We start from the raw sequence: 15,578 nt of genomic DNA, 5'->3' as shown, positions 1-15,578 counted from the left end.
ATATATCTATTAGAATTTCATTAACCAATTAGTTAATTCTATATCCAATATGTGAAAATTCTAATTCTAGTATTTCTGCAGGATTACACATATATACATATTTAACTGTGTATTTATATAACTATTAATCTTTAGAAATCAGAATCTGGAAAATTAATAAATATCAGTCTTCCAGCTGCAACACATTGATAAAGTATTCTGGAATGTTTTTTCTTCCAAAATTAATAAGTAACTAATATGTATCATATGATGCAACAGGAAAAAACCTACACATCGCTATGAATGCAATAAACTGCCTTATATGTTAACCGAGATCTGGCTAAAGGAAAAATTCCATACAAGAAAGTGAACCTTCATTTTCCTCTGCAATTTGATCCTGAATTGTGGCTCGATTTCGTCACAAGATTTAATCGTAATCCTGTGCCAAACTCAGATCTGGCTCTACTAACAGAGCCCACCCAGCAAGAAGTGTTGAGCACCATTCAGATCACAAAACAACAGCTGATCGTCGCCATCAATTCTCTACCTGCCTCGTCAACCGCTGGTGATGATGGAGTTCCCCAATTCATGCTCAAATGCCTAAGTCCGTACATTATTCAGCCACTTTTAATTATTTTCAACCAGTTACTCTCGAACCAGATTTTCCCACAGCAATGGGAAAACTATCTTATCAAACCTTTAGCCAAAGTTCAGTCGCCATCGAAACCTAAACATTTCCGACCCATCTCCAACTCCTCCAGCCTGCTGAAGCTCCTGGAGAAGACCTTACTCCCGATCCTCACCAAGCAGATCATGCCCAGTAATCCAGCCCAAATTCACTACTCCCTTCCAAACAGATCAACGATCACAAATCTGCTAGCCACAACGAATACTATCTTGTCAGCATTCGAGAAAAGGCACGAACTAGCTGTGACTTACTTAGACATTGAGGCTGCATTTGATGCCGTCCAAGTAAACCAACTACTCACTCTCCTGGAATGCCACTTCCAGATCACAGGGAACATATTATGCTTTCTCTCCTCTCTTCTGAATAACAGAGTTATAAAGCTTCATACAGGAGATCGCACCCTTACTAGATCCGTCACCGCAGGAGTCCCACAAGGAGGGGTCCTTTCCGGCCTTCTGTTCTCATCTATTATCTTCCCACTGGTTGCACATTCTCGATGTCTACTGAGCTATGCAGATGATATCAAGATACTGACTCCCATCATCCCTGGTCAAGACCTTTATCTGGTAAAAACGGAAATTAACAACACTCTCACTGCAGTCACATCTTACCTCTGCCAGTTCGGGCTCAAGATCAATCCTGCTAAGTCCGAATTCATGGTGTATTCATTGAAGCAAACTCCTTCTTCTCTCCAGCCTTCGGTCGGCAACATCCTCATCCCAATTGCATCCAGCCATCGTGATCTGGGCGTTGTATTCGACTCCAAACTTCGATTCAACGCCCACATAGACATGCTCCTCACACGTGCTTCAAGACTCCGGTGGATAGCAAAACAGCATCTCCTTCATATCAGAGATAAAAAGACAACCGTGAGGTACATAAGAGCAATCATCTTTCCACCTTTACTCTATGCTGCTGAAATTTGGGCGTCAGCGGCACCATCAATAAAGAAACCACTCTTTGCCACAGAATTCTGGCTCCTAAAGTGGGCCAACAGGAAGCACAACCTTCCAGCTCTGATTCACACCACGCAGCTTGCCAACTCTCTCGGGATTCCACGGCTTCCCACCTTAGTCGAAGACCAACGCCTCCTAGCAACAGTCAAGATGATAACAGGCATAATCGCAACACCTTCATTCTGGGATACCTGTGGCTGGAGGATCCCCCCTGCTGCCCTTAGGGCCAATCCCGAGCTCTACTCGCATTCAGCGCGACTCCATCTCTCGGACAGGTTCCTTCCTCAGCAGATGTTCAAGCAAACCCAGGCACTTGACGCCGACCTGAACAAATTCGCTATTGACCGGACTTACAGGAAAAAAATTATGTCTAGTAGGACTAATCTGCATTGACATGTGTACCTTGCATCTGTTCCTGTCTGATTGAGCTGGTGCTCTTATCTCGATGTTAAGTCAGCTCAATCAGACCTAACTCTCGTAAGGAGTTCTCTCCTTTGTATAAAATATGTTTTCTTTTGTAAAATTACCTGTTTTTGTAAATTAATTGTTCTATTTTCCCGGAAGTTTCGGGAAGTTGTACAAATGTAAACCCCTGGCTTTTTGGCCGTGAAGGGCATTAAAGATTATCTCTCTCTCTCTCTCTCTCTCTCTAAACTGTATTTTAAAATTATTTTCTTTGTTTTAAAATTCTAAAAAGTACTTTATTTTATTTATGATTTTTTTTTTTTTTTTGCTTAATTACATAGCATTGGTGACTAAAATTTTTTTATTTCTTTTGTCATCTGAACATTGCTATCATCTCATGTTTCTTTTGGGAAAATTACAATATGGGTCCTTTCATGATTGATACTGTTGCTAGTATTAAGATTGAAGTAAGTCAACCATAAAATTTTTGCATTTTCTTAGGAATAAATAAAAAAATAAGAAGCCCTACACATAGCATGTAAATGGCCAAAATGATTAATTAATGCAACTTACAAAAACAAATACTGAAATTAAAAGATAGCAAAAGATAAATCTTCATTAAAAGAAGTCCAATATAAACATGTAGCATACCTGTAAAACCATATGCAAAATCTGAAATCAATAAGTCCTGCTTAACATACTGAATTTTGGGTTTTGCATATGTTTTGAAAAGATTAAAGAAGTTGCTACAGCAACTTTACCTTTTATTTAAAAAATTTGCACTAAAAGCCTTTTCATAGCAAAGATTCAATATTCTGAATTTTAAAACCAAAAAGAATCTACCAATCTACTCAATATACACCGAACTCAACACAGGGTTCAGTGTTGGGTCCACTGTTCTTTTGTATATTTAGCAATGATATTGATGAAGGTATATATCAGGCTTAGTGTCGAAGTTTGCAGATGATACAAAGGTTGGCAGGGTTGTTAATGACAGTAATGGCAGTGTGCTACTGCAACAGGGTCTAGAAAATTTGGGCAGATGGGCCGAGAAGTGGCAACTGAAGTTTAATATTAACAAATGACATATGCATATGGGTAGAAGTAACCCCAGAGAAATGTACCAACTGTGTGGTACTACACTTAAGGTGACAGAAAATGAAAAAGACCTGGGAGTCATTGTGCAGTCAGATATGAAGTTTTCTGAGCAATGCAGACAGGCTGCCAGGGCAGGTCATGGGGTTTTGTCAATGATATACAGGAATTTTGCTAGCAGGGAAAAGGAGGTGATTGTCCCTCTGTATAAGGCAATGGTCAGGCCACACCTTGAGTACTGTGTACAGGTCTGGAGGCCTCATTTTAGGAAGGATGTAGATTTGCTTGAGTGTGTACAGAGAAGGGCAACAAGATTGGGGAGGGGAATGAAGGGGTTTTCTTACCAAAAGAGACTAAAGTTCTGGAAATTGCAGCGGTCGGAGACTAGGCACCTGCAAGGTGATCTGACTGAGGTGTATAAGGCCTTGAATGGGTTGAGTATGCGGAATTCTGTTTGCTCAGATTACGGACCTGAGAGGACATAAATTCAAATTGAGGAAAGACAGATGTAGAATAGATGTGTGGAAATATGCCTTTAGCCAGCATGCGGTTAATTGCTGGAACAAACTTCCATCTGTCGTTGTGGAAGTTGATAGGTTAAATAAATTTAAGGAGGAACTGGACAAACATTTAGAGGGAATTGTTTTGTAAATTTTTTTTTTTTTGGCTAATGCTGCTCATATACTTGCTTTCTTGCATCACATGCCACTACTACTACTACATTATGCTGCATTGAAATTGAAATAAATGATTTTAGAAATACTTATAAAAGTACACAAGGATACCTAATAGAATCTTGTTTCCTTGCAGCTAGTTCTGTCACAATTGCTGGATTTGTGAACTATAATGTGAAGAAAACAAATGATGAAAATCTATTAAATAAAATGGAATAAAGGATTTCATTAGCCAAACCCTAATTTGTCAGGAAGCAGAAGGCAGCAGTGGCCAAAAAACCAACAGATAAAGAATTTCAATAAATTCTAAACTTAGTATTAGCATTAGCATTTAGCATTAGTAGAGGTATACGATGCAAGAAACCAAGCTTATGTAGCATTAGCCAAAAAAAAACCCCCTCCCATTTCACCCATCCATTCATTCCAAATACCTGTCCAGCTCAGCCTTAAATTTATTTAGGCCATCACAACTACCACAACAAGATATGGAAGTCCGTTCCAGCAATCAACTACCTGCTGGCTAAAGGCAAACTTCCGCACATTCATTATACAACTGTCTTTCCTCAATTTGAATCTATGCCCCCTCAGGTTCTTAAACTGAAAAAAAAAAAGTTCCTCGAATATCACTGATAGGATGTGAATCTTAGATCATACCATTCGTTAGACACTTATTACCGATAACAACCCAGAAGAACCTTGGTGTGGTAATCTTATTCAATCTATTTAAAGGAAACAAAGTTTTTATTTCATATTTATATGCTTACCTTCAATTTTTGGTTTGCAGTCATTTACTCTTTCTTGATATTTTTTCTTATAGTAAAGTGTCCTTAGCCTCTGTTCATAATGAACAATCCTGTAAAAGGGATTTATTTAGTATCATTGCTTCTAACATGAAACTATCATACTGATACTTATTTTATTACATATTTTAATATACAAAAATTTAAAAAGAGCACTAAAGATTTTCGTAAAAAATATTTTTATGAGTGCTAGATATTGTAAAATGCAACTGAATTTAAAATCTTGAATTCAGTATATTGAAATTATTAATTTTGTATACAGTGTGACCTCAATAAATTTGATCTAGTATTTGCTCAATCATGTTTGTAAATCTCTATAGTGTTTTTAAATACATAGAGATATATGCAAGAAACCTATTTTAAAAATATAATATTACACTGCATTGTATAAAATTTTTGTTATAAAAGCAAGGTCAGGTTGTCATGTTGTCACACCTCCTGAAGTGTCTACTACTTAGCAAATACCCGAATCAGATAAAAAGTTGATTTGTGGATTTAAGAACCAAATTTAAAATATAAAATAAATGATAGTTTTTCTAATTTTACAATTATTCATGAAAATCAAAATCATTAAAAACAAAGAGGGGGAAGGATAGGACACATCTGAAGGCATCCATGTCTAACTAAAAGTCTAAAAATGCTGAGACATGGTCCCCAAAGTAAAGTATTCATTTACCTAAGAATTCTATAAATCATGATTCATCTCTTGGCTATTTTAATGAAAATAAAATAGCCAAGAGATTGAAAGCCATTTTCAAACCATTGAAAGCCATGAGATGTTATTATCTGAAGACCTAATAAAAATTCAGTCTGGCAAAATAGATTATTTAATAACACTAAAGGCACAACAAATTTGTTCCTATCAAATTCCTCAAAAGTACTCAGAAATAAACTAATGCTATTTTAACAGAGTACAGCAAAGACCATTTGTTCAACCATGGAACAAATTGTGGATTTATTGGATGATTGTTTTCTACACCAGCATGTTTGGGAGGCAACTAAGGGGAGTAATACTCTTGATCTGATTATCAGTAGTGATTCTTCATGCAATAAGAATCTGCAGATAAAGGAACCACTAGGCGGCAGTGATCACAGTGTGCTGAAGTGGGATTTACTCAAAGAGATAACTACCATCAGGGGTAAAGGGAAGTGTTTTTTCTTTCATAAAAGTGACTATCATGGTCTGAGACAGTATTTAAATTCTATACGGTGGGACCAACAGCAAATTCAAAATGGGAAGCATTCAAACAACTTCTCTTAGATGCTACTAGGTTTTTACATACCAACTAAGAAATATTGTTCAAAGTTTAGGCCTAAATGTATGTCAGATGAACTAATGAGATATATGGCAGAGAAGAAAAATGCATGGGATACATATAAATTAATGGGTGACATGGAAGCCTATGATAGATATAAGCTGGTCTGTAACCAAGTCACAAAGGAGATTAGGCAGGCAAAGGCAGATTATGAGAAATCCCTGGCAAAGGATGCAAAGAAAAACAGAAAAGAGTTCTTTACCTATGGAAACTCTAGAAAGAAAGGGATGAATCAGATTGGTCCACTGGATATTGATGGTTCAACAGTTGCGGATCCTGCTCAGGTGGCTAACAAACAAGTATTTTGCATCTGCATTCACACATCAGGAGTTATTCAGGAAAGGGAATGCCAGAGGTGAAGTAAACTCTGGCAGTTGTAGTAGTAGTAGTGGCATGTGATGTAAGAAAGCAAGTGTATGAGCTTATGCAGCATCAGCCAAAAAAAAAAAAAAAAACAAATCACACCATTCCTTCCAAATGCCTGTCCAGTTCCTCCTTAAATTTATTCAACCTATCAACTTCCACAACGACAGAAGGAAGTTTGTTCCAGCAATTAACCACCCACTGGCTAAAGGTAAATTTCCGCACATCTATTCTACATCTGTCCTTTCTTAATTTGAATTTATGCCCCCTTAGGTTCGTAATCTGAACAAGTGGAAGAATCCCATCAGAATTCAGCGTGCTCAACCCATTCAAGGCCTTATACACCTCAATCAGATCACTGCGCAGGTGCCAAGTCTCCAGCCACTGCAATTTGCAGAACTTAAGCCTCTCTTGGTAAGAAGATCCCTTCATTCCCCTCACCAATCTTGTTGCCCTTCTCTGTACACACTCAAGTGAATCTACATCCTTCCTAAAATGAGGCCTCCAGACCTGTACGCAGTACTCAAGGTGTGGCCTGACCATTGCCTTATACAGAGGAATGATCACCTCCTATTCCCTGCTAGCAAAATTCCTATATATCATTGACAAAACTCCATGACCTGCCCTTGCAGCCTGTCTGTACTGCTCAGAAAACTTCATATCTGACTGCACAATTACTCCCAGGTCCCTTTCATTTTCTACCACCTTAAGTGTAGTACCACACAGTTGGTACATTACTCTGGGGTTACTTCTACCCATATGCAGTACTTTGCATTTGTCAAGGTTAAACTTCAGTTGCCACTTCTTAGCCCATCTGCCCAAATTATCTAGATCCTGTTGCAGTAGCACACTGCCATTACTGTCATTAACAACCCTGTCAACCTTTGTATCATCTGCAAACTTCGACATTAAACATGACATACCTTCATCAATATCATTGATAAATATACAAAACAGCAGTGGACCCAACACCGAACCCTGTGGGACTCCACTAATAACATTAGTCCACGAAGAGCAGCACCCATTGATTACCACCCTCTGTCTTTAGCATTAGCATTAGTAGAGGCATTTGATGCAAGAAAGCAAGCTTATACAGCATCAGCCAAAAAAAAAAAATAAAATAAATAAATAAATAAAAAATAACCACTTCCACTTAATCCCTCTGTTCGCTTGAAATACCTGTCCAGCTGAGCCTTAAACTTATTTAGACTATCAACTTCCACGACAAGGGATGGAAGTCTGTTCCACCAACCAACCACCCGCTGGCTAAAGGCAAATTTCCTCACGTCTATCCTACATCTGTCTTTCCCTCAATTTGAATTTATGCCCTCTCAGGTGATTATTCTGAGCAAGAGGAAGAATCCCATCAGCATTGAGCATGCTCAAACCATTCAAGGCTTTATACACCTCTATCAGATCACCTCGCTGGTGCCTAACCTCCAGACATTGTAATTTGCAAAACTTAAGCCTTTCTTTGTAAGAGCACCCCTTTGTTCCATTCACCAATCTTGTTGCTCTTCTCTGTACTCGTTCCAGCATCTCTACATCCTTCTTGAAATGAGGCCTCCAGACCTGTATACAGTACTCCAGGTGTGGCCTGACCATTGCCTTATACAAGGGAATAATCACTTCCCTATCCCTGCTAGAAAAATTCTTATATATCATCGACAATCCACCATGAGCTACACTTGCAGCCCGTCTGCACTGTTCAGAAAACTTCAAATCTGCCTGCACAACCAACCCCAGATCCCTTTCATTCTCTACCACTGTCAGTGTAGTACCACAGAGTTGATACGTTGCTATGGGGTTGCTGTTTCCCATATGTAATACTTTACATTTGTCAATGTTAAACTTCATTTGCCACCTCTCAGCCCATCTGCTCAACCTTTCCAGATCCTGTTGCAGTAGCATAGTGTCAGTAGTGTCCTTGACAACCCTGCCAACCTTCGTGTCATCTGGAAACTTGGACATTAAGCTTGATATACCATCATCAATATCATCTATAAATACAGAAAACAATAATTGACCCAATACTGAACCCTGAGGGACTCCACTAATAACATTAGTCCACGATGAGCAGTGTCCATTGATTCTTCTCCCACTTAACCATCCTTTTATCCATTGTAGCAACTTACCCTTAATACCATTCTGCTCCAATTTGTACAATAGTGTTCCATGCACAACAGTGTCAAAAGCTTTCCTGAAATCCAAATATATGATATCAAAATTATTTTTTGCATCCAGTTCCTTTGTAATCACATCATAATATCCTATCAAATTTGTCGGACAAGACTTTCCCTTAACAAACTGATGCTGTGTCTGAATTATTGCTGCAGTCTTGTCTAGATGATCCTGCAATGCAACTTTAACCAGTGACTCCATTGTTTTACCCAGAACAGAAGTTAAACTAACTGGTCTGAAATTACTCGTGTCACCCTTCGATCCCCCTTTGTGAATTGGGGATACATTTGCACATCTCCAGTCCATGGGAACCTCCCCTGAGTCCAAGGATGCTCTCATAATTATGTTTGTTTGTTGTTTGGTTTTTTAGGAGCATTAGCAACTAAGGCCATATTGCTCCGGGATATGCGGTGGTCATTCCCTGACCTTTCCGTATCCTCCGTATTTGGTGGTGATGGGCTCGAACCCCAGTCTAATCAAGAAGCGTGTGCTACGCACTGCTGCTCCTTCCCACCTGGCTACGGAGGCACCCTCTCATAATTATGGCTAAGGGTTTGCTTAGTTGCTTTGCCGCCTCCTTTAATATAACTGGATAGATCCCATCCACCCCAGGTGCTTTTCTTATGTTTAACTTCAACAATTTCTCCTCCACTTTGCTCTCAGTTATTACAAAATCATTTAAGTATTCTGCTACAATGACCTTCTGATAACCTTCTGCCATTTTCAAACCTTAATAATTCCTCATGTGTGAATGTAGATGCAAAATACTCATTGTGTTTGTTTGCTATCTAAATAGGATCAACAACAATCGAATCATCGATGTCAAGTGGACCAATCAAATTCATCCCCTTCCTTTTAGAGTTTATATAAGTAAAGAAATCCTTGCTGTTTTTCTTAGCATCTTTTGCCAAGGATTTCTCGTAATCTGCCTTCGCCTGCCTAACCTCCTTTGTGACCTGATTACAGACTAGCTTATATCTGCCATGGGCCTCTGAGTCGCTTGATAATTTATATGCATCCCATGCATTTCTCTTCTCTGTTACGAGTCTCATTAGTTCATTAGATAATCATTTAGGCCTAAACCTTGAACAATATTTCTTAATAGATATGAAACTTTTAGTAGCATCCACAATTAATTCCTTGTATGTTTCCCACTTAGAATTTACTGTTGGTAACATCGTCAGATGATCCTACTGTACAGAATTTAAAAACTGTTAGTGAGCTAGATGATTTTGTAATAACTGAGAGGAAAGTGGAGGAGATATTGTTGAGGATAATCATAAAAAAGGCACCCGGGGTGGATGGAATCTATCCAGTTATATTAAAGGAGGCAACAAAGGAAGTAAGCAAACAATTAGCCATAATTATGAGAGCTTCTTTGGACTCAGGGGAGGTACTCATAGACTGGAGATGTGGAAATGTGCCCCAATTCACAAAGGAGGATCAAAGGCTGACACAAGTAATTATAGACCTGTGAGTTTAACTTCTGTTCCAGGAAAATTAAGGGAGGCTCTGGTTAAAGCAGCACTGCAGGATCATCTAGACAAGACATTTGGATCTTAGAAAGGCTTTTGATACTGTTGCACATGGAAGACTGCTGCACAAATTGGAGCAGTGTGGCATTGGAGGCAAATTGCTGCTATGGATAAGGGGATGGTTGAGTGGCAGAAGACAGAGAGTGGTAATCAATGGACACTGCTCAACATGGACTAATGTTATTAGTGGAGTTCCTCAGGGTTCAGTGTTGGGTCCGTTGTTGTTTTCGGTGTTTATGAATGATATTGATGATGGGATATCAAGTTTAATGTCCAAGTTTGCAGATGATACAAAGGTTGGCAGGGTTGTTAAGGACAGTACTGACGCTATGCTGCTGCAACAGGATCTGGAAAGGTTGAACAGATGGGCTGAGAGGTGGCAAATGAAGTTTAACATTGACAAATGTAAAGTACTACATATGGGAAACAGTAACCCCAGAGCAACATATCAACTCTGCGGTACTACAATGACAGTGGTGGAGAATGAAAAGGACCTGGGGGTAATTGTGCAGACAGATATGAAGTTCTCTAAGCAGTGCAGACGAGCTGCAAGAGTAGCTCATGGTGTCTTGTCAATGATATACAGGAATTTTTCTAGCAGGGATAAGGAGGTGATTATTCCCTTGTATAACGCAATGGTTAGGCCACATCTTGAGTACTGTATACAGGTCTGGAGGCCTCATTTCAAGAAGGATGTAGAGCTGCTGGAACGGGTACAGAGAAGGGCAACAAGATTAGTGAATGGAACAAAGGGTTGCTCTTACGAAGAAAGGCTTACGTTTTGCAAATTACAGAGTCTGGAAACTAGGCACCGGCGAGGTGATCTGATAGAGGTGTATACGGCTTTGAATGGTTTGAGCATGCTCAATGCCAATGGGATTCTTCATCTTGCTCAAAATAATCACCTCAGAGGGCATAAATTCAAATTGAGGAAGGACGGATGTCGGATAGATGTGCGGAAATTTGCCTTTGGCCAGCGGGTGGTTGGTTGGTGGAACCGACTTCCGTCACTTGTTGTTGAAGTTGATAGCCTAAACAAATTTAAGGCTCAACTGGACAGATATTTCGAACGAACGGAGGGGTGAAATGGGAGTGGTGTGTTTTTTTTTTTTTTTTTTTTTGGCTGATGCTGAATAAGCTTGCTTTCTTGCATCATATGCCTCTACTAATGCTAATGCTAAGACTTCGGTTATAGCTCGGACACAGCATGGTTTGTTAAGGGGAAAGTCTTGCCTGACCAATTTGATTGGATACTATGATGCAGTCGAAAAGAACTGGATGCAGGGAATAACTTTGATATTATATATTTGGATCTTAGAAAGGCTTTTGATACTGTTGAACTTGGAAGACTGCTGCACAAATTGGAGCAGTGTGGCATTGGAGGAAAATTGCTGCAATGGATAAAGGGATGGTTGAGGGGGAGAAGACAGAGAGTGGTAATCAATGGACACTGCTCATCGTGGACTAATGTTATTAGTGAAGTCCCTCAGGATTCAGTGTTGGGTCCATTATTGTTTTCTGCATTTATAAATGATATTGATGATGGTATATTAAGCTTAATGTCCAAGCTTAATGGTATATTAAGCTTAATGTCCAAGCTTAAGCTTAATACAGACGATACAAAGGTTGGCAGGGTTGTTAACGACACTACTGACGCTATGCTGCTGCAACAGGATCTGGAAAGGTTGAGCAGATGGGCTGAGAGGTGGCAAATGAAGTTTAACGTTGACAAATGTAAAGTACTACATATAGCATTAGCATTAGTAGAGGCATTTGATGCAAGAAAGCAAGCTTATGCAGCATCAGCCAAAAAAAAAAAAAAAAAACCCACTTCCACTTCACCCCTCTGTTCGTTCAAAATACCTGTCCAGCTGAGCCTTAAACTTATTTAGGCTATCAACCTCCACCACAAGGGATGGAAGTCTGTTCCACCAACCAACCACCCGCTGGCTAAAGGCAAATTTCCGCACGTCTATCCTACATCTGTCTTTCCTCAATTTGAATTTATGCCCTCTCAGGTGATTTTTGTGAGCTAGAGGAAGAATCCCATCAGCATTCAGCATGCTTAAACCATTCAAGGCTTTATACGCCTCTATCAGATCACCTCGCTGGTGCCTAGTCTCCAGACACTGTAATTTGCAAAACTTAAGCCTTTCTTCGTAAGAGCACCCCTTTGTTCCATTCACTAATCTTGTTGCTCTTCTCTGTACTCGTTCCATCAGCTCTACATCCTTCTTGAAATGAGGCCTCCAGACCTGTATATAGTACTCTAGGTGTGGCCTGACCATTGCCTTATACAATGGAATAATCACCTCCTTATCCCTGCTGGAAAAATTCCTGTATATCATTGACAATACTCCATGAGCTACTCTTGCAGCCCATCTGCACTGCTCAGAGAACTTCATATCTGCCTGCACAAGCACCCCCAAGTCCCTTTCATTCTCTACCACTGTCAGTGTAGTACCACAGAGTTGATACATTGCTTTGGGGTTGCTGTTTCCCATGTGTAGTACTTTACATTTGTCAATGTTAAACTTCATTTGCCACCTCTCAGCCCATCTGCTCAACCTTTCCAGATCCTGTTGCAGCAGCATAGTGTCAGTAGTGTCCTTGACAACCCTGCGAACCTTTGTATCATCTGCAAACTTGGACATTAAGCTTGATATACCATCATCAATATCATTTATAAATACAGAAAACAATAATGGACCCAACACTGAGCCCTGAGGGACTCCACTAATAACATTAGTCCACGATGAGCAGTGTCCATTGATTACCACTCTCTGTCTTCTCCCCCTCAACCACCCCTTTATCCATAGCAGCAATTTGCCTCCAATGTCACACTGCTCCAATTTGTGTAGCAGTCTTTCATGTGCAACAGTATCAAAAGCCTTTCTAAGATCCAAGTATATAATATCAAAGTTATTCCCTGCATCCAGTTCTTTTGTGACTGCATCATAGTATCCAATCAAGTTGGTCAGGCAAGACTTTCCCTTAACAAAACCATGCTGTGTCTGAGCTATAACTGAAGTCTTGTCTAAATGATCCTGCAGTGCTTCTTTAACCAGTGCCTCCATTAATTTTCCTGGAACAGAAGTTAAGCTCACAGGTCTATAATTACTTGTGTCAGCCTTTGATCCTCCTTTGTGAATTGGGGTCACATTTGCACATTTCCAGTCTATGGGTACCTCCCCTGAGTCCAAGGAAGCTCTCATAATTATGGCTAAGGGTTTGCTTACTTCCTTTGCTGCCTCCTTTAATATAACTGGATAGATCCCATCCACCCCGGGTGCCTTTCTTGTGTTTATCTTCAACAGTTTCTCCTCCACTTTACTCTCAGTTATTTCAAGATTCTGTAGCTTACTGCTAGAGTTGAATACACCTCTGGCATTCCCCTTGCTGAATAACTCCTCATGTGTGAATGTTGCTGCAAAATATTCATTTAGTTTGTTAGCTACCTGAGCAGGATCATATAGGAAACAGCAACCCCAGAGCAACGTATCAACTCTGTGGTACTACACTGACAATGGTGGAGAATGAAAAGGACCTGGGGGTAATTGTGCAGGCAGATATGAAGTTCTCTGAGCAGTGCAGATGGGCTGCAAGAGTAGCTCATGGTGTCTTGTCAATGATATACAGGAATTTTTCTAGCAGGGATAAGGAGGTGATTATTCCCTTGTATAAGGCAATGGTCAGGCCACACCTTGAGTAGTGTATACAGGTCTGGAGGCCTCATTTCAAGAAGGATGTAGAGCTGATGGAACGAGTACAGAGAAGAGCAACAAGATTAGTGAATGGAACAAAGGGTTGCTCTTACGAAGAAAGGCTTAAGTTTTGCAAAATACAGTGTCTGGAGACTAGGCACCGGCGAGGTGATCTGATATAGGTGTATAAAGCCTTGAATGGTTTGAGCATGCTCAACGCTGATGGGATTCTTCCTCTTGCTCAGAATAATCACCTGAGAGGGCATAAATTCAAATTGAGGAAAGACAGATGTAGGATAGATGTGCAGAAATTTGCCTTTAGCCAGCGGGTTGTTGGTTGGTGGAACAGACTTCCATCCCTTGTTTGATATCCTAAATAAATTTAAAGCTCAACTGGACAGGTATTTTGAACGAACGGAGGAGTGAAATGGGAGTGGGTTTTTTTTTTTTTTTTTGGCTGATGCTGCATAAGTTTGCTTTCTTGCATCATATGCCTCTACTAATGCTAATGCTAATTTAAATGATTAAAAATTATTCTAAAAAATAAGATACGTAGTTTGGGAAGGAAATGACAAAAACTAACTTTTGATCATTTCCTTACCATGTTATCTTACTTTTTTTTATATCTTATAAGTTATTATTTCTTACTCTTTAAGAGGGCATTGTCTGGGGATTATCATCGAAGGCATTCTTTCTGTACTCTCTTTTGTCTTCCACCTTTACTGGGTAAGTACTTTAACTGTAGTCCTTCGACCCAGTCCTTCAGCAGGTTTAGAGGTTACTGAAATGCCATCTCTTAATATTTTCAGATGCTAGTGCCTTGTGCCGCTTGATGAGATGAGACTCCAAAAAATGAAATTCTTTTCTGTTCCATTATATATTTTTAATTACATTGCATCACTTATTTTTTAGTATTTTTATGTTTTGTGGATCAAAATTAGCCCACAAATCCAGCATCATTCTTAAGATCTCAATACAGCATATTATTATTATATAATTGAAAGAATTTCATTTATTTTATATTAAAATATTTTCTTCACTTTTCTATTTTAAAAAAAATTAAGTAAATTAAGGTTTTATCCATGTCTAGTTGATAACCAGGGAGCTATCCCAACATGCATAATTTTTCCTATTAGTGGAAAAATAATTTGTACAACTAGAATAATCAAAATTTTCAGTTTTGATCCTCATGTCTGTTATGGATGTCATAAGCATTATGATGAGACCTGATAATTTTTGCAAGAACTGAAATTTGCAAGTTTCTTTAAAATTATGATTATAATTTTAAAGAAACTTGCTCACTCACTCACTCACTTACTTACTTACTTACTCACTCTCACTCTCTCTCAATTCTATGTTTAAACTTTATTCAAGGTACATAAGAATGAAATGAAATATATTTTAAAGTTTCATACTTGCTAACTTCAAAGAGAAATCTATCTGCTCTGGCCATGCTGTCTATTTCTAAGTTGTGTTCTTCTAAAAGTGCTTTTTCTTCTGAGCTTGGCATGTATTTTAGTAACTAAACACAGATAAAATTATGGCATATAGCATATTTCCACATAAAAACAGTTTATCATAAAATAAAAATAATTTTATACCTTGCATTATTTTTAATTATGTAGATAATGTGATGAAATGTATTTTACATAACATGCTTAAGTAAATTAATATAATGCTAATATACATAAAAGTGAAGAACTTATCAAATTTTGAGAAATTTGCCAAAATTTATAGAAGAATATGGCAAAGATGAAAAAAAAAAGTTCTAGGTTAATATTCTGCAGAACAATGAAATAATATCTTAGGTTTGTGCAACAGGTTTGTTAAAGATGGAGCAGAATAATGACAGGTTTTTAAAAGGAAGTGATTTATAAAATTA

The 15,578-nt window shown here is 38.7% G+C and overlaps 1 protein-coding gene across 1 annotated transcript in view; it reads right to left on the bottom strand.

Moving 5' to 3' along the window:
* Positions 1–15,578, bottom strand: part of LOC150082307 (disheveled-associated activator of morphogenesis 2-like) — a 201,075-nt gene that overhangs the window by 31,509 nt on the left and 153,988 nt on the right. Inside the window, exons 19-20 of the mRNA XM_090380484.1 lie at positions 15,112–15,218; positions 4,562–4,650 (exon numbers count right to left, since the gene is read on the bottom strand). Of these exons, the coding sequence (XP_090236610.1) occupies positions 4,562–4,650; positions 15,112–15,218 (196 nt within the window). The remainder of the gene's footprint in view (positions 1–4,561; positions 4,651–15,111; positions 15,219–15,578) is intronic.

The sequence above is a fragment of the Mastigoproctus giganteus genome, chromosome 8, assembly GCF_048544385.1.
Source record: "Mastigoproctus giganteus isolate SK-2022 chromosome 8, ASM4854438v1, whole genome shotgun sequence".
Lineage (NCBI taxonomy): Eukaryota > Metazoa > Arthropoda > Arachnida > Uropygi > Thelyphonidae > Mastigoproctus > Mastigoproctus giganteus.
This window is presented reverse-complemented; position numbering and strand designations above follow the sequence as displayed.